Source organism: Triticum aestivum, chromosome 5D (genome assembly GCF_018294505.1).
Source record: "Triticum aestivum cultivar Chinese Spring chromosome 5D, IWGSC CS RefSeq v2.1, whole genome shotgun sequence".
Classification (NCBI taxonomy): Eukaryota; Viridiplantae; Streptophyta; class Magnoliopsida; order Poales; family Poaceae; genus Triticum; species Triticum aestivum.
In genome coordinates, this window is record NC_057808.1 from 391,397,992 (window position 1) to 391,425,313 (window position 27,322).

Here is a 27,322-nt window from a genome sequence, read left to right on the forward strand (position 1 = left end):
AACCTCCCGCGTCTTATTGACTTTCTCTCTATCTATATCTACATCTATCTATCTATCTATCCATACATATATCACTATCTATCTATCTATCTATCTATCTATACCACTTCAAAAGGACACGAGGTTTCTGTTCCACTCTTTCTTCGTCTATACCTATATCTACATATCTATCTATAATATTTCCTTTGTCCTAAATTAATTGTTTTAGATTTGTCTAGATACGAAGAACCTAAGACAATTAATTCGGTGCCAAGATTCAAAGCAACATAGGCCGTTGGATCGACATGGGTGGACGGGTAAGATCTGTTGGATGTAGATAGGGATTTATATCTAGTATGGATATGATAACCCTATGGCCTCCAAATACTAGATAGATAACATTGAAATAGCCGCACACCTGAAGCCTATATATATAGACCGCAAAAGAAAAGAGTACGTGCACTTGGTTTAGAAGACCTATTCTAGTGTCAAGATGGTTCATCGGGATCAGGGGAAGATGGTGCAGGAGGTGGCCGCGGACGTTGGACTTGTGGCGCCGCCGAGCAGGTACGTGCTAAGTGAGGAGAACCGGCCGATCACCGTCGCACAGCAGGCCAAGCTTGTCATCCCAATCGTGGACGTGAGCCGTCTGGCCATGCCCGATGATGTTGAGGAGGCGGCCAAGCTTCGCTCTGCGCTCCAGTCATGGGGCCTCTTTGTGGTGACCGGCCATGGCATGACAAAGGAGTTCCTGGACGAGATCCTCGAGGCGACGAGGAAGTTCTTCCACCTGCCGTTGGAGGAGAAGCTGAAGTGTGGCAACGTGATCGACGGCGTCAAGTTCCAGAATGAAGGGTATGGCATCGACCGCATCGACTCCGACGAGCAGATCCTCGACTGGTGTGACCGGCTCTGGCTCCAGCTCCAGCCGGAGGACGAGAGGCGGCTGCAGTTCTGGCCACAGAATCTAAGGTTCGATCTACACATTAATTGTTGCCCTCGATGATTTAAAATCTTTTTTACTTGCATTTATATTGGAGATCATATATAATCTGCAGGGATCTCCTACATGAATACACCCTAGAGAGTGGGAGAGTGACTATGGATGTGCTGAAGGCCATGGCAAAGCTTTTGAACCAGGAGGAGGGCTTCTTCATCAACATGGTGGGTGAGAGGTTCAAGTCATACTCGAGGTTCACCTACTACCCTCCCTGCCCACGCCCGGACCTCGTGAACGGGCTGAAGCCGCACACCGACAACTCCGTCATCACACTCCTCCTCATGGACAAGGACGTCGGCGGCCTCCAGGTGCTCAAGGACGGCCACTGGGTTGATGTCCCCGTGCTCGGTAATGACCTGTTGGTCGTCGTAGGCGAGGGCATGGAGGTATGCATATACACACACAGTTAAGGACTTCTACAATGGACAAATATGCAATTATTTGCATTGATCATGAACGAGACTCTCATTTCTGTGCATACAGATCGTCAGCAATGCAATATTCAAGGCGCCATGGCACCGCGTGGTGACGAGCGCCGACAAGGAGAGACTGTCACTGGCGATGTTCTACCAGCCAGAACCGGAGAGGATCATAGGGCCGCCGGGGGTGCTAGTTCACGAGAAGCGTCCGGCCATGTTCAAGAAGTGCCTGGTCCAGACCTTGGCCGATGGATACTGGGATGCGTTTGCAGCGGGAGATCGCACCGTCGACTTCCTCAATGTCAGGATCAATGCTGAGGCCGATGCCGAACTGGAGGGGCGCGCGGTGGTTGCAAACAACTAACTAATTTGCTGTAGGGAGTGAGTGCATGATGTTCCTCTCTCCCACCCATAAGTGTAGTGTGAATAGGAGTTGATCGATGTACTTCGTATATGATCACCTCGATGGAATAAAATAAATAGCCAAGTGCACAACCGGTGCTTAAACTTGATTAAAATGGTCACTTTAGTACTAAAACTTGTGGCATGCATTGAACTGGTGAACATGCAAATACAGTGTTAATCACGGCCGGATACAAAATCGACGCTGACTAGGCGCCAAGCAAGGCTTGGGGCCTTTTTTACCCTCTATATTTTGCGAGCGTGCGTAGCCATCCCAATCATTACCATCTGTTGTCTAATATGGATACGGCTTCTTTATAGCCTTTGAAGTGAAACAGTGAATACAAATTTTATCCAATATGAAAAATTATGGTAGAGGTTTATATCACCGGTTATATCACACAACTGGTTCAAAACATTATGCAAACCTCAGATAAACTGCTACTGAAGCTACTAGCTAGAGTTCTCCGAGCAGATAAACATTATGCAAAACATTAGCGGACGAACATCATCTGTGTGGACAAACTACAACGAACGCGCTGCCTAAGAAACTACCAAAACCATGGAGCTTTTTGGCTGATAAAACTGCTGTAACATACATCTGATCTGAGATACTCCCATGACTACATCCTCAGCGAGAAAATTTTCTCCTTTTGTTGAGACTCGCTAGCATTTCACTGTACGGTTGGAAGTTCACATCGACATCTTCATCATACTCAAGACCAAGTCAGAGTGTCAGACACAAATATTATTCATCAATACGGTGGCTAGTACATACAAATATAGCACAATTATATGTTCCAGCAAAACTGAACTAGAACAAGCACAACAGCGCACACACACACTCTCCTGGTTCAAGAACTTGACGATTTTATGACCATTTCTTCTCCTGGTTTCTGACACTATAGCTTGATATGCCACGCTAAGAAACATACAACTGACACTTAGCGAGATACCATAACTAAGACTAAAGACTCCCATATCAAACATAGGATAAGACTCAAAACGGAAACCAGCACCAAAAGATCAAACTGAACTTCCATTCTTCAGCGACTTACTCGAGATACACGCAATCAAATCCGAAGCTTGAACTGACTCGGTATACATTTCGATTTCTTCAATCCCATTACTGATCACAAAACTTCCCTAGTTAAAAGGCCTTGGTGAATGCATGGCCGCGGTGAATCAAACCAGGCCTCACAGCACAAATGAAGACATGCGTGGCCGTGGTGAATCAAGCTAAGCTTGAGATGCACGCGACCAAATCCGAAGCTTTTTTTTTTACATTCCAAATCCGAAGCTTGAACCGACTCGGAGTGCATTCCGATTTCTTCACGATCACTCACATCAGCACACGGCTTCGATCTCAGCACATATCACTTCACAAGTTAAAAGGCCTTGCCCTCTGTCTTCTCCAGCGCACTTCCAATCTTCCCCATCGTCTCCTCTCCTCTCCTCCACCGCATCCTCTCGCATCTTCCGCTGTTCCCATGGAGATTGCCGACTGGAACCGGGAGCCCTTCAGCTTCAGCATCATGTCCGGCTCCCGCCGAAAGCGCCCGCGCCCGCTGGAGATCCTTCGCCAGCGGTTCCAGTCAGAGCTCGCCGAGGCGGCCACCGTGCTTCCCGCCTCGTCCCCGTCGGCTCCCCGCGTGCGCGTCAAGGACGATCGTCCAGCCGAGGAGCCCCCAGCCAAGAAGAGGAAGGCGTCCCATGCCGTTCCCGTGAAGAAGATGACGTCCAAGGAGCGGAACCAACTCTACGGGGACCTCACCAAGCTAGCCAAGCTGTCTGAATCCCATGTACTCCCTGCTCATATCCTGGAGCTGCTGAAGAAGCACAGCCGCCGCGGCATCTGCCACGATTACATCAAGATCGAGATGCTCGACGTCCAAGACGAGGCCCTTGTGGAGATGCAGAAGCAGCTGGACAAGTTCCTTCGAGAGAGGGCGAATCCATCGACGCATCATCAACACAAACAGATGATGGCCCAAGAGGAGGAGGAGGACGAAGACGTTGACATCGTCGGCGGCGTCTCCCCTTTGCCGATGCCAGTGCAGCTCGTCCAAGACATCTGCGGCGACGCCTCACCGGTGAAGAATCTTGGCCAAGGTGAAAACATCAGCGGCAGCAGCGGTTCGGATTCTGATTCATCTCACCAGAGCGTCGACAGTCGTCCAGCTCCGGCAGAGCGCGCCGCCAACACTACGCCTCCAACGCGCGACCTGATCGCCCGTGCCAACGAGATTTTGGAAAGGCGGCGAAAGGAGGAGACGTCCCGGGCGAGGGAGAAGGCCCGACAGGAGGTGCTCGAGATGGAGAGGGCGGCAATGCCGAAGGACACCCTAGACGAGGACGTGAAGGCCCTCAGCATTGATCAGCACAACACGGCCAGGCCTGACAACTTGTTGCGACGGATTGGACTCTTCCTCAGGCTTGACGACCACGACTTGAAGCAGCAGCATCATAATCAAAGCTTCCAAGAAGATTTAGAGGAAGGGGAGATTCGGTTGTGATCGTCGTTTTCCTTTTTAGTGATCGTCGTGGCTAGTAGAAAGCTTGTAATAGTTTTCTTCTGCTGCTGCTGAACATGATTGAAAATGTATGAAATTGCTGATTCATTCGAGTCTCTGCTCAATTAGTGATTTTTTTTCAACTGATTTGGTTGCCATCTTGTCTAGCAACATAACTGACACTTGATGTTGTTCTTGAGGTCTCAGAGAAGGGAGTAATTGACAAAAAACTACCACATTTCACGTAACCGTCCCACAGAACTACCACATTTTGAAAACTGACCAAAAACTCCAGTTTAGTGCTGATTTCGTGACAAAAAACTACTAGATCGAGTTGATGACCGATTAAAGCGTTTTAAACGACTTCCTGACAGATCCGGCCCACCGGTCAGGACGTTAGCCGCGCTAACGGCTAACAGCGCTCGCCTGCAGGCCGTTAGCCGCGCGCGTCGGTCGGGCCCGGTCGGACCAGGACTAACCTGGCCGACCGGCTCGCTCGTCGTCATGCCCACCCCACTCTTCCCCGAGCTCACTCGCTCACTCACTCTGTTCCTCTGCTCTCCGCTGCTTCTTTTCTTCTTCTCTCACTCCGGCGACGCCGTGACCATGCCGTCGTGGCCCAACAGCAATGAGACCTCTGACGATGACGAGTACATGAGCGAGTTCAGTAGCATGCAGATGGAGTATTTCGTAAGTCAGCTCAGTCTCTCCTCTCATCTGCTAGGGTTAGGGTTAGGGTTTGAAGAAGGATTGGGATTTCTCCATTTAAGTTCATATATGTGAGTTGTAGTTGATATATATGTGTTTCCTGCTGCAGCAAACTCCAGATACTGTGATAGATTCAAGCTTTTCTGGGCTTGTAACTGAATCTGACCGTAGGTGCATCCTGCACAGGCAGACGGCAGGCAAATTTGTGGCATTTGAAGGCACTGACACTGGCAGGAGATTCATAGGATGTGCAACTGAGGTAATGAACCAAGTTTTCATGGCTGTGATTGATTCATTTTGTGCTTTTCTGAATAATGCTGCTGCATTTCTCATTTTTGCTTAAGTATAAGAACATTGCTATGTCCAAATTATGTACTTGTAGCAAAGAGCAGCAAAGAGCAATGGAAACATAGCACTGATTTAAAATTTCTAGTATAGAGTTAGCTAGTGTAGTGTAGCTACATATATGACTACTGTTTCTGATTTGTTATTGTGAATATGTTTGTTAATAAAGAATAAAGCTCACTGTAAATTTAACTGAATTTTCAGAATGGTGTGAACTGTGGTGTTTTAGAGTGGGTAGATGCCCCTTGCCTGTGCAAAGGTGCTTAACCAAGCTCTGGGATATGTATCATGAGGGGAACCTTGGTAGAGTCCAAGACAAAGAGGCTCATGAGATAGAGGTTGAGAAACTGAAGAAGGAGCTGGATTCTCTTGGCAATCAGTACAGTCAGCTTGTGAATGATGTATCCAAGCTGTTTGATTACCAGGATGGGCAGAAATCCCATGACATGGATTACACAAGCCAGTCAATCAATGAACTTAAGGAGAAGAAGCATCAACTTGAGGAGCAGGCAAAGATTGAGGTTCAAATGGGGAAGCTTAAGCTCAAGAAAGAACAGAGGTACATCCTGCAGAGTCAAGCTGATATCATTCAAAACACCAGGAAAGCCATGAAGGAGATACAAGTGGAGAGAGACCTCCTTAAAGAAGAGAAGAAGAAGCTGGAGCATATCATTGCTGAGCTCTTGAAGGCTGGTCATGGGTGCAAAGAAAAGCTAGACAAGATCAAAGAAGTTGTCATGGAGGAGTGAAGTGGTACCTATGATTGGTAAGTGAATATGAGGCCTATATATATAACTGGCCTAGTACTAGAATCTGATGCAGATATGCATCTTAGTATTAATATGAACTCCCTATTAACTGCCTATGGGTTCAGATCATTTTGGTTGTGTTGTTGGGTGTTGTAATGCCCCTGATCTGTAATGCTCTAAGATAATCCTATTTGTAATGCCCCCTGAATCATATTATCCAGATGTTGTTATATCTCCTACCTGCAATTTGTTGCTGCTAGCGTGTTGCTAATACTTACACTTGAATCTGGTAACACCAAACAACACTGAAAATGAAAATGAAAATGAAATGGAACCAAATTTCCCACTTTGGGTCATCAGTACTGCACCACAAATTGGAAAATTTATAATTAAATGGTTTGCACAATATTTAGTGTATGACAGTTCAAATTTTCTATTTTCTGACATTTTGGATTCAGTCACAGCAAAACAAATTGTTAATGTTCCCAACAGATTTCAATTCCCATTGTGCTCAAACATTGTTCTAATGTAAATTTGACTATGCAACTAGCCTATATATCGTGATTCCTAACAAAACAAATCATTTCAGAAAAACAATTACAGATCTGTTGCCATACCTCGCTCCGCCAGCAGGACAAGGAAGCCTACGCCGGCCTGGAGCTGCGCTTCTTCTCTTCGACGCTGCTGCTACACGCCGACTCACAATCGTCTGGGACGGCTGAGATTGGTTTTCGACCGCAAAGCTACTGCTGCCTAGCCAGTTATCAACCTCAACGAAGACGGCATCCCCGCCGCCCAGCACGTCGGGGAGCGCTCCTCCAAGCGATTCGGCGCCGGAGTTCGGAGCCGCCGCCGCCATGAACGAAGACGGCTAGGGCTAGGACAGTGAGCTCGGGGGAGAATGGGGTGGGGAGGACGACGAGTGAGCCGGTCGGCCAGGTTAGTCCTGGTCCGACCGGGCCCGACCGACGCGCGCGGCTAACGGCCGGCAGGCGAGCGCCGTTAGCCGTTAGCGCGGCTAACGTCCTGACCGGTAGGCCGGATCTGTCAGAAAGTCGTTTAAAACGCTTCAATCGGTCATCAACTAGATCTGATAGTTTTTGTCACGAAATCAGCACTAAACTGGAGTTTTTGGTCAGTTTTCAAAATATGGTAGTTCTTTAGGATGATTACGTGAAATGTGGTAGTTTTTTGTCAATTACTCCAGAGAAGGCGAGTAAGCATGATTGAATGAGAAAGTTGTGGTTGTGTGGCCGTGTAGGTAACACCTCTTATGTAGACCATATGAAAGTACATGATCGATTATACAGAGTGCATGATTGTGGCCTAATAATGATCCATAGCGCCCGAGACGATTGCTTCTTAGCCTAAACCTCGTCAATTATCTGGATATGTCATGTGATGCTTGGTGATAAAAAAAATCTCTTGGTACGAGATGCAGTAAGAACGCAACAAATCAACGATAACACATGGATCATCTACTAAGATGTGCATATGTATAGCCCTTTATTCGCTTCATCATTACCGGTTGTTCTTTTATATAGAGTTACAAAGCAGGATCTGTGGTGGTCTGTCGAATCGTGTCCACCCTTTGCTTCTTGGTAACTACGGATGATGTTTCGGGTGGTGTCACGGTGACTTTTGTTTTCCCCACGGCGATGAATGCCACTCTCTTCCTCGTATCAGGCTTGACGACATCTCTGCGTGGAGCCGGCGCAGCAGCAGGCGTGCCAAGAAGAGAACGCAGAGTGTTTTCATCATTTGGTAGTTGCCTCCCACTCTGAGAATCTCCGGCATCGCCGCAATGGGTGGCTTTATCTGGTTGGTCAGCCAGAGAAGCATGCTGTTGCTTGGCTGGGGTGTTTGCTCCATCAAGGTTTTCCGTCTCTGATATGTCAAAAGTGCAGCATTAGAACTTATAAGAACCTTTTCCAAAGTATGACATGATAAACACATTAATACTCCTGTTCTATTAATGGAATACGCCCTCTATAAAGAAATATAAGACCATTTAGACCACTACTTTAGTGATCTTAACGGTATTAAATTTCCTTACAGAGGGAATAATTAATAAACAAGCATTCCTGTTCTATTAGGTACAACACAAACAGTTGATATTAAAAAAATTGCAGCATTTTGGCAACACATGCAATTTAATTTCCAGCTGGAACACGCACCCAGAAATATGCTTTAAAATTGCAATGGAAATAATGGCAACACATTAAACACGCACCCAACATAGTCGCAGTGTTTTGTCTTCCAGTAAGCACAATCCCAGCCATCATTCAGCTAGGCTAACTGACTAACAGTTGTTTTCATTGCAACAACTGTCAGTCAGGTTATCTGACATATAGAGATATATGGCTATTATACCAAGATATCATGCTAAACAACAGTAGTCTACCATAATAAGTTACAAATTCCAGACGCATACTCTTGAGTGTTTTGTCAAACGTCATCTAGCATAAGAATGTCACTTCTTACTACATATATATGTTATTAATATACTTGAGTGTCATCATAACTTCCAGATAGTCAATTGGAGGTGAATGTAATAGCACCATCAAGACTCTTCATCTTCATTCATACCCATTCTGTATCACTTCCTACCACTTCTTACTACATATATATGTTATTAATACATATTGCATTTTCAGTTTAGACTTAACAGAAAACAATTTTTAATTTGCATGCCTTTAGGATACAATTGTATGCGATTGGTTTCAGCAGGCAGTCATGTATAAGTATTGCAGAAAATGCAACCATGGACTCCAAATGTGCATATGTCATTAATCCGAGAAGGTAAAGTGTTCCAACCTTCACTAACAAGTCCAAGGGTCTCATACTGGATTGATGAATCTGGAGTGCACGACTTCAGATCCTCATCTTGCGTTTTCTGACTGCTAGCTTTGGTCTTTTCATGCAAAACAAATTTATCTTTCACCCATACACACTCCAGGATAGTACTGGGATCATTGCTCGAGGGGTAGTACTCTCTGAAAGCCTGTGAAATGCAGAGGCAGAACCAAGGAGTTATGTAGCGAGGTAACTGCAAGGTCCAGCAACTGCACTTTCGTGTGAAAGCATGATCTTACGCAATACATATTTTTCCATGATCAACAAGGATACAGAGTGCTAGTGTGGAAGCAAAAAATACCTGTACTTTATCAATACTGATCTTAACAGCCTGCTTTTTATCCGTAAGATCGGTAACCTTATTGTATATTGATACAACATCAAGTAACATCTGCAAACATAATATCAGAGGGCAAGCATCTTAGGCAAAATCTGTGCATAAAGAGACAAAGAAGATAATTGGCACGCATATCATTCCAAGTTGACATTTCTTCCTTTTTGAAAAAAGAAGTTGACATTTCTTAGATTCCTAATTAATACACATAACAGTTTGACTACCAAGTTAGTTGCTGCATAAATATATGGGCGGTTGTTTACTGAATTTAATTGATATAATCATTCATAGCCATGCCTGTAGACCATGTGGCTCACCTGTTGGGTCAGGACCCTCACTCTTGCAAGCAAAGCAAGCACTGCAGTGCAAAGTTCTATAAAAAAAGATCTAGCAAGTAAAAAGCTGATCTGACTGTAGTATGGATTAAGGAACTTTGGATAGGTAGCAATCAACTCCAAATGAAAGTTACTACGAGATTTGTTTCCTTTTCGGTGGTAAGCCAAGCGTGGGTGTACACCTTATTTTATTTGTGCTATAAGAAAATAACAGAACCAAAAAAAAAAGGATACACTGCTCCCTTCAGAACAGGTTCAGCCATCTGCACAAAATACAGAAAGCATTAGTGTTTTCCCTCTGATGTGCAAACCAAGTTAGCTATCTCCGGTCTCGAAGTTGATCAAGAATGATCTGTAAACTACAACAACTCATCCAGAAGTATGCATCATGCAGTTACATAATATAGAATTTCTCGGGTAACGAGCTTCATGTACCATACAAGAATTTATACTAAATACATCAGAAACCTTGCAAACATGCAGGGATAATCACAACACTTTGCTGCTATATCCTTAGTTAGCTAAACAAAAGAAGTAAAACAACCGGGCGATATTGGTAGGCTACCACAGATTCAAATTTCAATATTGCGTAACTCGTTACTTGAAAACAAGTACAAGGAACTCATTGCATTTATGATTCCACCAAAATATTTGATTCAGCTGCAACAGGATAGTTTGCAAAACGCAACCAGTGTCAACAGATAACAAAACGCACCTGGGACAGCAAACGGGCGACCCCCAAAAGCCTCTTATAGTGGCTATGGTTTGCACCAGGCTTCCTCTTACCCTGCCTATAAAAGAAAATATTAAGCAATAACCTGAATAGCAGACTAATATAATTATAGCATCATTATACCAAGAATAAAAGCCAATGAAATAATCTGAACTGCCAGGAAATTAAGCACTGCCCATACAAGTGGAAACTTCTAGCTATGCTTACAGTCATTAGTGAATAAACTTTTTCTTTGTTATCTCCTAGGATCAATATAAGGACCACAAATATCATCACAAGACCACAACATGTCCCAACATGAAGGATTTGTAAAAGGACATTACTTCTGCCAATGTGTACCATACACATCACAAAAAAATTGCGATTGACATACACATAATAAATGACAAAGATTGTTTTACAGGGGTGTGCAACTGCACCAGGGATGAGAAACCTGACGAACCTGTTCGGAACAAGAATGGTGTTTGCCGGCTTACGACAGGTGATGACCGGGAACACCGCGTTGATGACCTCTGCGAGATTGGCACTGAGAAGCAGCTTCAGGTCCCTCCGCACCTACGCGCCCATCCCAAACACATACAAATCACACTCGTCAGTTGTCAGTGAATAGCCACTCGCCCGAAAAAGGTGGGGGAGGGGGGCGAGCAGGTCGTAGTAGTAGGCGTACCTTGAGGAGGTACTGGAAGTAGGCGGCGCCACGGTGCTGGTTCCGGTGCTTGTAGACAAGGCGCTCGAGCACTCCGGCCTCCGCCTGCAGGTGGCGCAGCGCCGCCCGCAGGCGATGCTCCTCCCCCTCCTCCGCCGAACCCTCCTGACGCTGCGCCATGGCGGTCGCTCCCCGCTTAGTATCTGCCATGTCTAGGTCATGGATGGATGTAGAATTTAAACTCAATGCTAAACGATCCAATTAAGTACATAAAGCATGAAAAATACTACAAATAATAGTGCATGAATTGGCAACAAAATCCATCAACTTATTAAGTTAACAAATTGAAAATAAAAATACACTGCTCAAGAGGTAATAAGAAATTACCCAGCGGCAGTGGCGGATCTAGGATTTTGAAACGGGGTGGTCCACCCAAAAAAATAACAAGAAATATGACATGCCAATGGCACAATAGAAACTGATCAATATGATCTTACAAATATATGAAAAATTCTCAAATCAGTCTTGATTTTGCATTAAAAAAAGCCTACATGCCTTGAAAAGTTCAAAGCAGACTATGTGCATGTGTTCATTCTTCCACATTTGACACATATATGTAACCATGTGGACCTAGTTGACATCCTGTTCTTCAATCTGACAATGGCATTTATTGATTCAAAAATTGAGAGTTTGACCCAAACTGAAACAATTCAGTAGTAAGGGCCTGTTCGGAGACTTGCTAGCTTCTCAAAAACTTCTCATATCCAGCTTCCAGCCTCACTTCTCACTTCACGTGGAGTGCAGCAAACTGTTCTGGAGCGAGGCAGCTTCTCCCCAGCGCCTGGGTGAGCTGGCAGCCCAACTGGGGCGGTGAAGCCCAGCTTCTTGCCACCTTGGGCCGGCTGGAAGCAGTCCATTTCGGGCTAAACTGCAAACAGGCCAAAAAAAAAAGGAGAAACGAGCTGGGCCTGGTTCCTGGAGTGAATGCCTGGGCTTAGTTTTTTCATAGGAGATAAATTGTGCGAATTTTGGCTGTACATAGATCTGTTCTGCTAGTAGATTGCTCTGTTTCTTGGCCTTGATTTTGCTCCAACGCTCACTACTTAATTTTCGTGGCTCGTTGTACAATTAATCTACGGCCGCCACCGGCTAAACAACAACACGTACATTCGTATGCAGAACCGGATAGTTTCAAGCATGACATACAACAGCAGAGGTTTCCAGCCTAGATGAAGATCGTTCTTTTTTGCTAGTGCATGTACTACAGTGCCACAAATATTCCCAGTTAAGGCAAGTTGTAATAAAGACAATCCGAGTGTTTTCATCGCTCCATTCGGCTGCCACATTTGACATTTCTCTAAAAAAAATGCATGTCACTTTGGTCTTCAATGTACTAGGACAAATATGAAAATTGTACTTTTCTGCATAGCCAAACTCATGTAATATCTGAACTAGTATATAGCAGTACATTTGCACACATATACCACTAGCAGTACATAACTACACACATATAGCAGTACATTTTCTGCATAGCCAAAAAATGCATTTCACTGTTCTGAAATTTGTTCACACATTAGCAGTCATTGCAGTACCCACATAGCAATATGCATTAACTTGTGATTCCAGAATTAAACAACCAACAACATGCGCCAGGGTAGGATTTTGCACACAACAAGTAGTCTGAAAATAAACTGCACACATGTAGAGAACAGAGAACATGAGCCAGGACACCGATCCATGGGGAAGAAGAGAAGGGGACGAGCTCACCTTGCAGCTTAGGCTTCGGGGGCGTGGTCTTCCTGGTGCCGCTCCTACCTTGGGAGCGTCGCTCGGGCGTCAATGGCGTCGGGGCTAGCTCCTCTGAGACATGGGGTCGCAGCTCCTTGCAGCAGGCGCGTCGGACGGCGGCGAAGATGGGATCCGGCGGGAAATAGACCGGGGCGGCCGGATCTGTAGTCAGAGGGGCCGATTTGGCCGGCGACGGGGGCTGCCGGGCGACGGGGGCTGCCGGGCGTGGCGGCGGGAACGGCGGCGCTGGGGTTGCAAAGGAGAAGGAGGGGAAGGGGACAGGGGGTTTCTCAGCGAGTTGGAGATGACGAGCGAACCGTTTTTCTTGGCGATGGCAATCCGGTCGTAAATAACTGCAGCTTCCGATTCACAAATACGTGAAGCTGGGAATCGGTCGCTTCAAAAAAATGAACTGCAGCCCCATCGTGGCTTCCTGGATTGCAGGCAGCTACGAGAAGCTATTCCGTTCGGGCTGGCTTCGGTCAGAATTTTTCAGAAGTTTGGAGTGGGAGGAGATCAGAACAGGCCTTAAGTAGTAACATTTCTGAAAATTACAACTCAAGATGCCACATGGATTCAGAAAATGGATCCAAACTGAAACAATTCAGTAGTAAGTAGTAGCATTCCTGGACAGAATTCAGTAGCAATACATTACAATTTGCAAAGGAGCACAGCAAGCCTAAATTCGTAACTAGAAGTACTGGCAGGTGGCAGCACGACGAGTAATGAGCAAACATAAATTTGGGAACAGGCAGAAATCTCATCAAACATACCTCAAACGTGGCAGGTCGCTGCTTGCCTTCTGCAGCTGCACAACGCCGGGCGTCGACTGCCGAGGGGAATCGGGACACGGCAGGGGCGGGGCGAGTAAAGTCGACGGTGAGGCACGGAACCAGGCAGCGGGTTAGGGCGGCGGGAGCGCAGAGGGGAATCGGGAACGGGAGGCAGTGCACAGCGGCTGTCCTGGCGGCTACCGCGGGCCACGGCTGTGTTTGCTGGTGTTTTTTTTTCTTCCGGCAAGTGGCCCGGCTAAGGCCGTGCCTGGGCTGCCTAGGCAGGCACGGCCCGTCTGGCACGTTTGCGAGGGGAGGAGCTAAATTAGTCTAAAAATGTAAAAAAAAATTGCTATAAAAAAGGGTGCACACCCCTCTCATTTCCCACACTCAGACATGGATGATCTCAACCAGTTCCACTTCAATGCAAGCGATTTCGATATTCACATACCGAGTTTGTCGATCCCACTGCCCACAATACCATCACCTATCCTTCTTCTGATGAGAATACACAATCACCATCCGGCCCCCATTCCACTACGGCCAACACTAACTCCACCACCACCGGTACAAGAAGGGTCCGTCACAAAACCTCGAAGTGCTGGACTACTTCGATGATGAAATTGTTGTGGAGGGGTATTCGAGAAAGAAAAAAAGAAATTGTTCTGGAGGGTGATGTCAATGTGCTTAAAGCTAGGTGCAAAAGATACGCGATCTTGTATTCCGGGGGGGGGGGGGGGGGGGGGGGGTAAGGAGGAACGACCACCCTAAATACGCACAAATTGGCACACATCGAGAAGGACAAGAAAGACTGCAGGGAGACATGCCACGCTCAAGTTCAACCCTGATGGTTTGGTATGTAATTTCACCTATGATTCTAATGTTCAACAAGAAAATATTTGTCGTTTAATTGTTTCTAATGATTTACCATTAAGTTTTGGTGAGTTTACATATTCAAATTGCTTTTCCATCACCATCACCAGTGGATGGAAAATGCTAGTGTTAACTTTGGTTGGTCAATGCCAGTGTCGAAATTCTTTTTCGAGGGAAATGCTAGTGTTAACATTGTCAAAAATGTTTTAGGTCCGTGAATCTAAAAAAGATGTGATTTCAATCTTTTCGAGGACCACTTTTTACTTTACTTAAACTCGACAACCATTACAATGCTTTGATAAGCCCCCCCCCCCCCAAATATATATATATATATATATATATATATATATATATATATATATATAGGACGGCCATTTGGGACACCTAGGTGCCCGGGCTCCTTGCCTTTCCACCACAAGATTGCATTTAGATGCGCACTGTCGTAACGGGTATATTTGTTAATGGATTATTTCATTAGAAACCGCTAATAAAAAAATGACATAATCACTAATTGAATGCCATAATGATGGCCCTGCACACCATGCATGGCAACGTTCCATGTTGAGACATAATAGGAGAGAGAAATCAATAATTAATATGTCATGATTAATTGCCTCTTCTTTCTTACCATGTTTCATAGATAAAAGGTGCGTGATACTTATTAGTCATAGAGAAAAACTATTTGTAATTGTATGCGTGCGTATTTTTATTGAAGTGCACATGGGTATCTTGAGTATGTGTATATTTTAATTAGATACAATACCCTGAGTATGCGTATATTTTAATTAGGTATATACGCATTCACTGGATACCTACAAGATAGTATTTAGTCCATATTTTACTTTAGGTATATATTTAACTAGGTATAATACTCGGGTATGTCTATATTTTCAATTGGTATAATAGCTCGGGTATGTTAATATTTTCAAAAAAATAATACATCTGGTATGTGTATATTTTTATTAGATAAAAAATATTTTTATATTTTTAGTAGATACAAACAATATGTCTATATATTCACTAGTATAAAACCTGCGGTATGTGTATTTTTTCATTAGGTATAACACCACGGGTTTGTATATATTTATTAGATATTATACCCTAGGTATATGTATATTTCGTTACGTATAATACCCCTGGTATGTGTGTTTCTTTATTAGGTATAATACTTCATGTGTGTGTGTATTTTTGTTAGGTATATCATCAACACGTATATATTTTTATTAGGTATAATACCCAACAACTAGTGTCGTGGTCTAATATCATATAGAAATGTGTATTGTAATAACTAGTGTCGCGGTCTAATAATATGTACGTGTGTATGATGAATTTGGATTTTGCATGTATGGGAGTTGCCCCCAAATGGAGCAGCCAAATAAATTTGAAAATAAATTATAAATGCTCCAAGCATGCAAATGTATTAGGAAACAAATCAACACTAATGCATGCTGTTTCCAATTAAATGCATTAACGGGTTGGACCCGAACAGGCACCTAGGTGTCCCACATAATTTACCTATATATATATATATATATATATATATATATATATATATATATATATATATATATATATATATATATATATATATATATATATATATATATATATATATAAATATAAAACTCATATGACTAAGTTTGGTTCTCTGAGTTCAGTTTCCATGGTAATACTTTTTGCAATAAAACAATTACGGAGGCTTTAATAAAAAATACTTCAATCAGATCGGAGTAGAGGCGCCGCCTCGTGCATATCTGCACAAACTTGACTACCTTCAAAAAAAATTCTAAACTACCGTGAGTCGTTCATCCAGAAGCCATGATCGTTTCGTACTTTGGGCAGGAGTCCTCTAGAAGTACAGGTCATTGAACCACAAAATCTTCACCAAAACAGCAGAGAAACACTCCAAAGCCACAGAAGATCACATAAAAAAACCTTCTCTGAAGTGTTATAATATATTAGAGGTAAATACATCACTAGTGCTTGAACTTGCCACGAATGTGCACTTTTGGTGCCTGAACTTGTAAAATACATTGAACTGGTTCCATAACTTGATATGGACGTGCATATACAGTTTAAATCTCGTTTTTATACGTCCATAACGCTCACGAGGCATGTCAGGATGTAAGGGATAAGGCGTGTGGCTTGTTTTTTAGGAAAACCTCCTAAAATAAGTTTTTCCTTTAAAAAAGGCCCTCAAAGAGAAACTGTTAAATTGAAAAAATATTAATCTATATTTTTTTTTGAATCGGTTGGATTGCTTACCACATGTGTCACGTGGTATCTATTAATCTATTAATAATTAAAACTGGTCCAGGGTTCAAACCACACGCGCAGTTGTGTGTGGCTAGCCAGTCGACCCGTTTAGATTTAGTGTCAAGAAAGGATTCATATACTTTATAAACATAAAGCTGAACAACATAAATTAAAAATATTTATTCCAGCAATATAGTGCCATTGATTTGAACCTGCAACCAGGGGTTATATGGCGGCCGCACATACCACTCCAACCGACAACACCGAATGGCAAAATGATAAATTTAGGTTTATATCATAACGAGCCCGTGTGGCTGAAACAAACCACAGTGTGGCTCAATTTTCAACGGGTTTGTTCTTTTTCATTTCATTTTTTCAAAAAATACGTAAATTATTATCGCTTTACAAAATGTACATATATTTAAAACAAATTACGTTAACAATTTCATATAATTTCATCAAATACCTATGCAATAATTTAACATAAATACACATAATAAAATTATGAATTAAGAATATATTTTATAATTGGAAAAATGTTCGCGTTTAATAAAATATGAAAGTAATTTTAGAAACATTCATATATTTAAATAAATTGTCATATTTAAATTTTCCATTTTTTTAATAAACTATTTATTTAGTATATCAATGTGTTCATGCTTTAGCAAAAAAACTATGTTGTTTTGAAATGTTTATATAGTATACAAGTTTGTGTGTTTTCTAAAAAAATAAATACAAGCCTAGTGCGCCATTAGACTGCGGATCCTGGCATGAATAATACTTTTTTTTGAAATACTCACATGAATAATACTGGAATCTTATTTTAATCATTCATAAATATTTTCAATTTTATGAATATGTTTTAAAATAACACGTGAATTCTTTTTAAAACGACATGAAGATTTTTGTATTCTTTTGAAATTATGTTTGTTATACAATCATAAAAGGTACTTGTACTTTTGATACATGACAACTCATTGGTTGGAGTGGTATCCGTGCCTGGTCTACAAGCTTTGGTCCCATGTTCGGTCACAGATCTGGTGCTGTTTTTTGCTGGATTATTAAATTCCCTTTATTTATTTTGTTCGGCCAAATGTTTATAAAGGTTATGAATCATTGAATGTCAGCAAATAGGAAGTTGTCGAGTGGCTAGCCGCATGCACTCGACTGGTATGTTGCTGGTTCGATCGAGCACACGAGTTGTAATTTTCATCTTATAGTTATACACCTAATTTTTATTTTCTAATTTGTCAGTTTCTCCTTGAGGGCCTTATTGAAAGAAAACAATTTCAGAGGTTTTTTGCAAAAAAAACAGGCCACGCACCCTTGGCACCGACAGCGGGCCCCATGGCATGCTGGCGCGCCTCCTCAGCTTCGCGGACATATACAAACACCATTTGAACCGTATATGCACGTCCATGCCAAGTTATGGAACCAGTTCAATGTATTTTGCAAGTTCAGGCACTAAAGTGCACATTCATGGCAAGTTTTAGCACCACTGGTGTATTTACCTCAATAGATTATGTGAAGTGTTATAATAGATTACACATGTTGCCGTCTGTCTTTTAAGTACCTACACCTGTGAAGTGTTATAATAGATTATGTCTGAGCTTCTAGAGTTATGTCCGGGTCCTGCTTCGCCTTTGTCAATGGAGCATATGAAGGTGGTGAGGGACAAGCTTCGCATTTCTCATGTTAGCAACTGGAGGTGAACTCGCTTGGACACTCGTATGTGGCTTGGCGCCCACTTCTCCCCCGCCTGCGCATCATCACGGTGCTCTCTTTGCAAAAGATCTTTGTGACATGCTTGCCAGCTTGGAGGATTCTAGCCCTGGATTTGGAAGGGTGGTTGCTTGCCTCCTTACAGGGATGACACTCAAGGGCAAAAGCAAGAAGGTAGATGATTGCCCTCGGACCAGCATCCTGAAGAAGAAGTCGCTCCGCAAGAAAATGCGTCTGGAGTTACTTGATGAAATATCTTCAGCCCCTCGGCTCGTCCTCAAGGTTGTGTTCGTTATTGTGGTTTTTGCTATTACACATTTCCTTTTGTTTATGTGTTCTCATCAGCATCCTACTGTGTTGTACAAGTGTCTGAAATTGTGGTTGTTGTGTGTTTGAAGAGTTTGATGGGGTGTGTGTGTGCGGTCATGGGGTTTCACACCTTGTGAGTAGTCCACTCATGGTTTGATTGTATCGTTTGTTACATGATTTTTCATAAATTAACTTGGCAATTCTCTTTTTCATAATTAATCGAAGAGGCAAAACTTTTGCCTCCATTTCAAAAAAAAAGATGACGAGGAAGTTGCACCGAGACACAATTTTTGGGGCTCTTTCCTCTAGACGAAGAATGCATTGCACGTAGTTAATAAAAGTTTGCATTGCTAGGATTTTTTTCTTTTGATTTTCTTTTAGGGAATTCTTTTGAACGTATGCTAGGTGGTACAAAGCCGCATTGTATACAGCCCGGAGTATATTTTACTCCCTCTGTTCCTAAATATTAGTCTTTTAAGAAATTCCACTGTAGACCACAGACGAAGCAAAATGAGTGAATCTATACTCTAATAGATGTCTATATACATCCGAATGTAGTCTCTATAGTGGAATCTTTAAAAGACTTATATTTAGGAACGGGGGGAGTAGGTATGAAACCGAAAGAGTTTGCTAGGATTTTTCTTTTTGTTTTGAACGTTCTTTTTTAGGGAATTCTTTTGAACGTATGCTAGTTGGTACAAAGCCTGCTGGGCGAAAGTTTATTTTAGGTATGAAACCGAAAGAGTTTGATAGTGAGCAGAGCTGTTACGCACCGAGAGAGACTAGACTGAGAAATCGATGAACCATACAGCTTCCAGCAGGAAGATCTTGTAATCTCCAGCAACATAAAGAACAAGGACGTCGGGGCCAAAACATCAATACTACCGAACTGACTGGCATGTTTCCTCAGCTAGGGCGAAAATGGCCCACGCGTAAGTATATACCGTAAGTCGTCCTATATAAGTACATGTGCCTTGTGCACTTATCTCCACAGTTTTGAGTACAACCCTTTCTGTATTCTCCTGCACCTTGTAGGTTAATTGGAGCTTAGATTTCTCAGAGAGAACTAAGGAGTACGTAGATGGTGACTTCGGAGAAAAGTGCAATTGTTGTTGCACTGTTGTGCATGTGCTTTGTTGTGACCCATGCATGCGACGGTATGTGTTGATTAATAAGTTCCCTGACCAAGTTCCCTCCTAATCAAGCGCTGTTGTATAATGCTAGTTGATTTATAATTGTTGGCATGTGATCCTGGCACACGTTTGTCTTCCCTTCTCCACTATTTTGAACCTTTTATAGACGCTCCATTTGGCTCTTGAGCTGCTTCCTCCTTCAACTGCTCTTTTGGCGGTCCTTCCTGTGCTAACTCGACAGAAAGATCATCTGCCAGTTATATATCGTACTATATGTTAAAAGATAAAACCTCTATGTAAAGGTCCCATCTGTATTTCTGGTTTTTATCAGTCTGTCCTCTTCACTGCCAATTCTTCACTCTTTTCATATTTCTCTTGAAAATGGAATATCTGAGCTTTAAACTGAAAAGGTATGCAATCTTTCACTAAAAAATACTCCAGTTTTTTTTAAAAGGAGGTTGAAAAATACTCCAGTATTATTCAGATTATAATCATTTCACTAAATAAACGGTACACCAAAGAATGGCGGCAAACGGGATCTAAAATAGATGCGGGGTTGTTTCATCTTGTCAGCAAAGCAACATCCTGTATAATCTTGCCATCCTCATCTTTCCTATTGCTAATATAATTTGCACAAAGTTTCATCTTGATGTATGATTTCTTATTTATATTTTCTGACTCAAAGGAAATGGTGTGAGATTCGGGTACAGTGGGAGAACTGGCCCGGAACATTGGGGGAGCTTAAGTCCTAATTTCACCGTTTGCTCAAAAGGAATCTACCAGTCTCCAATTGACATCGTCAGAGATGGTGCCGTACACGACCCAGGAATGGAGCCCCTAGAGAGGGATTATACTTCTACTAATGCTTCAATGGTTGACAACGTCTTCAACATTGCGGTTTGCTCCGAGCCTCTCAACAAAATGATTCTTTGTATCAACGAATATAAAATGTTCACATACAAGCACGACGATACCTGACTTAGCTTATCTTTATTTTGTTTGTCTTACAGTAATTTGCTTCATTTGCGAGTTCTTTTTTCCTGGATCGGCTTTTCTAGCTTTGTTTTCCTTTGATGTTTTGGTTGTATAACTTCATTAACTTGTGCCATCGGTGTAGTGTAATAAAATACACGCATTGTGAAAAAAAATCCCTCCATCATATTGTGGTCTTCTATATAATGTACGAGTGACCAGTGGTGGCGCCAGCCTCATAAGTCTGTGGGGTCAATTTTTGGATATTTTTCTTCAGGATGAACAGTAAATGAACAGTAATTCTAGGCTATTTTCCTAAAAAGCTGTGGGGTCAGCCACATAGAATCGCCGTAGCGAGTGACTATTATAACCTGTTCATGAAATATGTGTTCTACTACGTACACGTAATCTCCTAGTTTAAAGTAATGAAAATAACTCTCTACACATGGTGGCAGCTGCACACACACCCCCAATTTTTATCTTTAATTATTTTGGTAAGTTATTTTGGACCATGGAAAATAACTCTAACAAAAATAAATTTATTTCCATGGCGTACGACGAGCCAGCCAAGCAAAAAGGCATTGTGGAAAAAAGGCAAGAAAAAAATAGAGAGAAGTGAGAAAAACCCCTTGCTATACATCAAAAGGCACTTGTGCCAGAAAGGCAGGCAAAAAAACAGAGATGCGTGTCCCAGTGCCATAAAAAACCAACACCTCATATATATAAAAAGTCACTTACGCCAAAGGATGCGTAGCTACCACCATGCATAGAAAATTGCCTCTCTTTAAAGTAATGTGTATCATTGTGTCAACTGAATGATGTAGCTGCGATACAATGACACTGTTGGGACTGTCAAGGTGGATGGGAAGAAGTACAAACTGAAGCAACTGCATTGGCACTCTCCCTCAGAACATACCATCAATGGCCAAAGGTTCACATGTACACGTTTGAGATTTGGGAAGCATTCAATTTCCCTTGTACTAACTATGTGCACCACTCTCTTACCCTGATAGATTCGCGGTAGAGCTCCACATGGTTCACTCCACCGATGATGGTGACATTACTGTTGTGTCAATCCTTTATCGTTACGGAAAACCAGATCCTTTCCTTCACCAGGTAAATCGTCGTGATAAGAAACTACCGCATTGTAGAACACCACACGGTGTATATCACCGAGATATGAAATGGTCCGTAGCTGTTAGTTAGTCAGTTGAGTAGTTTATATGCATTTAATACAAAGCTCTGTTTTATATGAATAGCCGGGAGACATTGACCTGTTTCAAGAACTGAATAACACGATCACAACTTGTAATTTGATTTCTAATCAATATGTATTGGACTTATATGTTCAACCAGATGACTAGGACACACCTAATGACGTCGCATGCTTGGTCTACATGCATTTCGGTTTGACTATTTGCTTTGTATTGTACTCATAGATAAAGGATAAGTTGGCTGAATTGTCTGCGGAGGGCTGCAAAGCTGAGAAAGGTGATCCTCTCCCCGTTGGGGTGGTGAATATGAGGGAACTAATGCAGGGTGCACATAGGTATTTCAGATATGTTGGATCTCTCACCGCACCACCATGCACAGAGAATGTGATCTGGAACATTCTTGGCGAGGTATTCCATCTGCTCAAATATTGAAAATAGTGTGGAAACTTTAACTTCACATGATGTTTATGCAACGAGAGTTACTAATCTATATATACTTTGAGATGTGTCGCAGATAAAAGAAATGACAAAGGAGCAGGCTGCTACTTTGATGGCTCCTTTGAAGGGGAGTTACAAGCACAACTACAGGCCGCTACAATCACTGAATGGTCGTGCCGTACACCTCTATGACAGGTCACGCAATGTTCCAAATATTCTTTAGCCAACTGAAGTTCGTGGTGAACTATTTTGCTTGGTACCAATCCAGAACAATGAAAGAAGCGTAAGGTGACATGATAGATTGCAATAAAATGTAGCTCGTGGCATTGGTACTTGTGTGTGCAAGAACATAAATTATAATCATGGCCATTATCATGTATTCTTGTGTAACCATTGGGTTGTTGTTTGGATATTAATACCGATCGTGAAATGTCAAATAAGGAAATTTTCTAAAGTAAAATAACAATGAAATTTTATTGTCTGAATGGTGTTAGAAATGTTCTGTTGTGCATTTTGTTCATAAATCTGAAAGAACACCATGATGTGAAATGCAATATCATTTTCCTTAATCCAAAGAATTCGAATGGCACCAAAACTAAATTGATTCTTCCACTTGTGAATATTGTATTGTGGGCGGAGTTTTTTCCCACTATTCCAAGATGAAGGTATAGCAATATTGATGTCGTTCACGTCAGCTGAGCAATAAGTGGTACTAGTATAACCTTTGGCATGCCTTGCCACACCCTTAAGAAGACACTCAAAGATTGACACAGAGAGCAAAACCTCATGCATGGGCTCCTGATCAATTTCGAGAGGATTAAAATCTCATGGGATGAGAATAATAGTTGTTAGTCTAAGAACGAGGATCGGGTTGCCATGGGAATGAGATATCTTTCCTTACTGGGTGGCTAAGAGAAAAATTGGTCCTGCTGTTTGGTATGAATGGCTTTTTATCTAGTGATTGGGTGGCATACTTGCATGATCTTCTATGCCCATATATACAATAAACTACATCAAACCATCACAAGTTGGAGCAATACATATCCACTGCTTTTGATAGCTCTAGTTCTCAATTGAGAGCGTTTTGACAGCTGATCTGATGACCCAGAACCATTTGTGAGGATTGATATGATAGCACACATAGAAGGTACATCGAGGTGGGGGCACCCCACCGGCCAGATATATCTCCTTCTTGCCACCCTTTTCTCCTTCCACGTGTTGTTATTATTGTTGCTTGCACCATTGTTGTAGTGACCACGTCACAAGTGAGCAATGTCGCACCCTTCCGACCCTTTGTTAGTGTGTGTACAGAACTGCAATGAGCGTGATAGGATGCTACCTTAGCGAGAGCAAAGGGAGGAGCGAGCGATTGGGTGGATGGAGGAGGAAGAGGTGGAATAAGGCAAGGGCATCAATGATGGGTGCTCACATGAGGCAGTTGTAGGATCGAAAGTATGTCTAGAGGGGGGGGGTGATTAGACTACTTGACCAAATAAAAATCTAGCATTTTCCCAATTTTAAGTCTTGGCAGATTTTAGCAACTTAGAGCAAGTCAAGCAATCAACCTACACATGCAAATCTAAGAGTATAGCAGCGGAATGTAAAACATTGCACATGAAGGTAAAGGGAGGAGTTTGGAGGGAGCAAACGCAATGTAGACACGGAGATTTTTGGCGTGGTTCTGATAGGTGGTGCTATCGTACATCCACGTTGATGGAGACTTCAAACCACGAAGGGTAACGGTTGCGCGAGTCCACGGAGGGCTCCACCCACGAAGGGTCCACGAAGAAGCAACCTTGTCTATCCCACCATGGCCATCGCCCACGAAGGACTTGCCTCACTAGGGTAGATCTTCACGAAGTAGGCGATCTCCTTGCCCGTACAAACTCCTTGGTTCAACTCCACAATCTTGACGGAGGCTCCCAAGTGACACCTAACCAATCTAGGAGACACCACTCTCCAAAAGGTAATAGATGGTGTGTCCACGATGAACTTCTTGCTCTTGTGCTTCAATTGATAGTCTCCCCAACACTCAACTCTCTCTCACAGGTTTGGATTTGGTGGAAAGATGATTTGAGTGGAAAGCAACTTGGAGAAGGCTAGAGATCAAGATTTATGTGGTTGGAATGGAATATCTTGACCTCAACACATGAGTAGGTGGTTCTCTTTCAGAAAATGTATGCTGGAAGTGTAGGCATGTTCTGATGGCTCTCTCCACGAATGAAGAGTGGGTGGAGGGGTATATATAGCTTCCACACAAAATATAACCATTTCACACAATTCACCAAACTCGGTGGGACCGAATCATAAAACTCGGTCAGACCGATTCAGTTCAAAATGTGAACGTTAGGCTTTTCGGTGGGACCAACATGTCAACTCGGTGGGACCGATTTCATTAGGGTTAGGGCATGACATAATCTCGGTGAGACCGATTACACAAACTCGGTGAGACCGGCTTTGGTAATAAGCTAACCAGAGAGTTGGTCAGGCAAACTCGGTGGGATCGATTCGCTCATCTCGGTGAGACCAAAACGTTACCAAGGGGAAACAGAGAGTTTGCATTGCGAACTCGGTGGGACCGATCGCTCATCTCGGTTGGACCGAAACGTTACGAAGGGAAACAGAGAGTTTGCAATCCCATCTCGGTGAGACCGAGATCCCTATCGGTGAGACCGAAGTGACTAGGGTTTGTGGCAGTGGCTATCTCAAGTGAACTCGGTGGCGCCGGATATACTGTTTTGGTGGGGCCGAGTTTGACTTTTGGTTTGGGACATATGTGGATATGAGAAAGTGGTTGAGGGTTTTTGGAGCATATCACTAAGCATTTTGAGCAAGCAACCCATTAAGCAACACCTCATCCCTTTTTAATAGTACTGGCTTTTCCTATGGACTCAATGTGATCTTGGATCACAAAAAGTAAAATGTAGAGTCTTGAGCTTGAGCCAATATTTGTCCTTAGCATTTTGAGGGGTCCACAATTCTAATCCATGCCATGCCAATCATTGAACTTCCCTGAAATATTTATCTTAAAATTGTTGGAAATATGCCCTAGAGGCAATAATAAAATGGTTATTATTATATTTCCCTGTTCATGATAATTGTCTATTGTTCATGCTATAATTGTGTTATCCGGAAATCGTAATACATGTGTGAACACATAGACCATAACATGTCCCTAGTGAGCCTCTAGTTAACTAGCTCGTTGATCAATAGATGGTTACGGTTTCCTGACCATGGACATTGGATGTCATTGATAACAGGATCACATCATTAGGAGAATGATGTGATGGACAAGACCCAATCCCAAGCATAGCACTAGATCGTGTAGTTCGTTTGCTAAAGCTTTTCTAATGTCAAGTATCATTTCCTTAGACCATGAGATCGTGCAACTCCCGGATACCGTAGGAATGCTTTGGGTGTACCAAACGTCACAACGTAACTGGGTGGCTATAAAGGTGCACTACAAGTATCTCCAAAAGTGTCTGTTGGGTTGGCACAGATCGAGACTGGGATTTGTCACTCCGTATGACGGAGAGGTATCTCTGGGCCCACTCGGTAATGCATCATCATAATGAGCTCAATGTGACCAAGTGGTTGGTCACGGGATCATGCATTACGGTACGAGTAAAGTGACTTGTCGGTAACGAGATTGAACGAGGTATTGGGATACCGACGATCGAATCTCGGGCAAGTAACGTACCGATTGACAAAGGGAATTGTATACGGGATTACTTGAATCCTCAACATCGTGGTTCATCCGATGAGATCATCGAGGAGCATGTGGGAGCCAACATGGGTATCCAGATCCCGCTGTTGGTTATTGACCGGAGAGTTGTCTCGGTCATGTCTGCGTGTCTCCCGAACCCGTAGGGTCTACACACTTAAGGTTCGGTGACGCTAGGGTTGTAGAGATATTAGTATGCGGTAACCCGAAAGTTGTTCGGAGTCCCGGATGAGATCCCGGACATCACGAGGAGTTCGGGAATGGTCCGGAGGTAAAGATTTGTATATAGGAAGTCCAGTTTCGGCCACCGAGAAAGTTTCGGGGGTCACCGGTATTGTACCGGGACCACCGGAAGGGTCCCGGGGGTCCACCGGGTGGGGCCACCTATCCCGGCGGGCCCCATGGGCTGAAGTGGGAAGGGAACCAGCCCCTGGTGGGCTGGTGCGCCCCCCATGGGCCTCCCCCTGCGCCTAGGGTTGGAAACCCTGGGGGTGGGGGGCGCCCCACCTGACTTGGGGGGCAAGTTCCCCCCCTTGGCTGCCGCCCCCCCTTGAGATGGGATCTCCAGGGGCCGGCGCCCCCCAGGGCTCCTATATAAAGAGGGGGGAGGGAGGGCTGCACACCCTAAGCCCTGGCGCCTCCCTCTCCCTCCCGTAACACCTCTCCCTCTCGCAGAGCTTGGCGAAGCCCTGCCGAGATCCCCGCTGCTTCCACCACCACGCCGTCGTGCTGCTGGATCTCCATCAACCTCTCCTTCCCCTTGCTGGATCAAGAAGGAGGAGACGTCTCTCCCAACCGTACGTGTGTTGAACGCGGAGGTGCCGTTCGTTCGGCGCTAGGATCATCGGTGATTTGGATCACGGCGAGTACGACTCCATCATCCCCGTTCTCTTGAACGCTTCCGCTCGCGATCTACAAGGGTATGTAGATGCACTCCTCTCTCTCGTTGCTAGATGACTCGATAGATTGATCTTGGTAATGCGTAGAAAATTATAAATTTCTGCTACGATCCCCAACAGAAATAGCATTAGCTCAATGAGCTATGTGTTGTTAATAATTACCAAAACCACCCAGGGATAGTTGCACTTTCAAATCTCCTCC

General features: G+C 43.4%; 3 protein-coding genes across 3 annotated transcripts; 2 read left to right on the plus strand and 1 right to left on the minus strand.

Moving 5' to 3' along the window:
• Positions 1-426: 426 nt before the first annotated feature.
• LOC123125086 (protein SRG1) lies at positions 427-1,907 on the plus strand. The gene is made up of 3 exons (XM_044545620.1): positions 427-951; positions 1,038-1,365; positions 1,463-1,907. The coding sequence occupies exons 1-3, from the start codon at positions 473-475 to the stop codon at positions 1,760-1,762; spliced, it is 1,107 nt and encodes a 368-aa protein (XP_044401555.1). The 5' UTR covers positions 427-472; the 3' UTR covers positions 1,763-1,907.
• A 5,685-nt stretch (positions 1,908-7,592) lies between these two features.
• Positions 7,593-13,147, minus strand: LOC123122044 (uncharacterized). The gene is made up of 9 exons (XM_044542179.1): positions 12,787-13,147; positions 11,041-11,231; positions 10,816-10,928; positions 10,356-10,431; positions 9,875-9,903; positions 9,623-9,716; positions 9,273-9,362; positions 8,933-9,119; positions 7,593-8,002 (listed from the first exon to the last, which is right to left on the minus strand). Exons 2-9 carry the CDS (start codon positions 11,227-11,229, stop codon positions 7,662-7,664), a joined length of 1,119 nt encoding a protein of 372 aa, XP_044398114.1. The 5' UTR covers positions 11,230-11,231; positions 12,787-13,147; the 3' UTR covers positions 7,593-7,661.
• Positions 13,148-19,821: 6,674 nt separating this feature from the next.
• Positions 19,822-22,720, plus strand: LOC123125087 (alpha carbonic anhydrase 1, chloroplastic-like). The gene is made up of 6 exons (XM_044545621.1): positions 19,822-19,897; positions 20,559-20,770; positions 21,670-21,776; positions 21,859-21,961; positions 22,285-22,467; positions 22,574-22,720. Exons 1-6 carry the CDS (start codon positions 19,822-19,824, stop codon positions 22,718-22,720), a joined length of 828 nt encoding a protein of 275 aa, XP_044401556.1.
• The last annotated feature ends 4,602 nt before the right edge of the window (positions 22,721-27,322 follow it).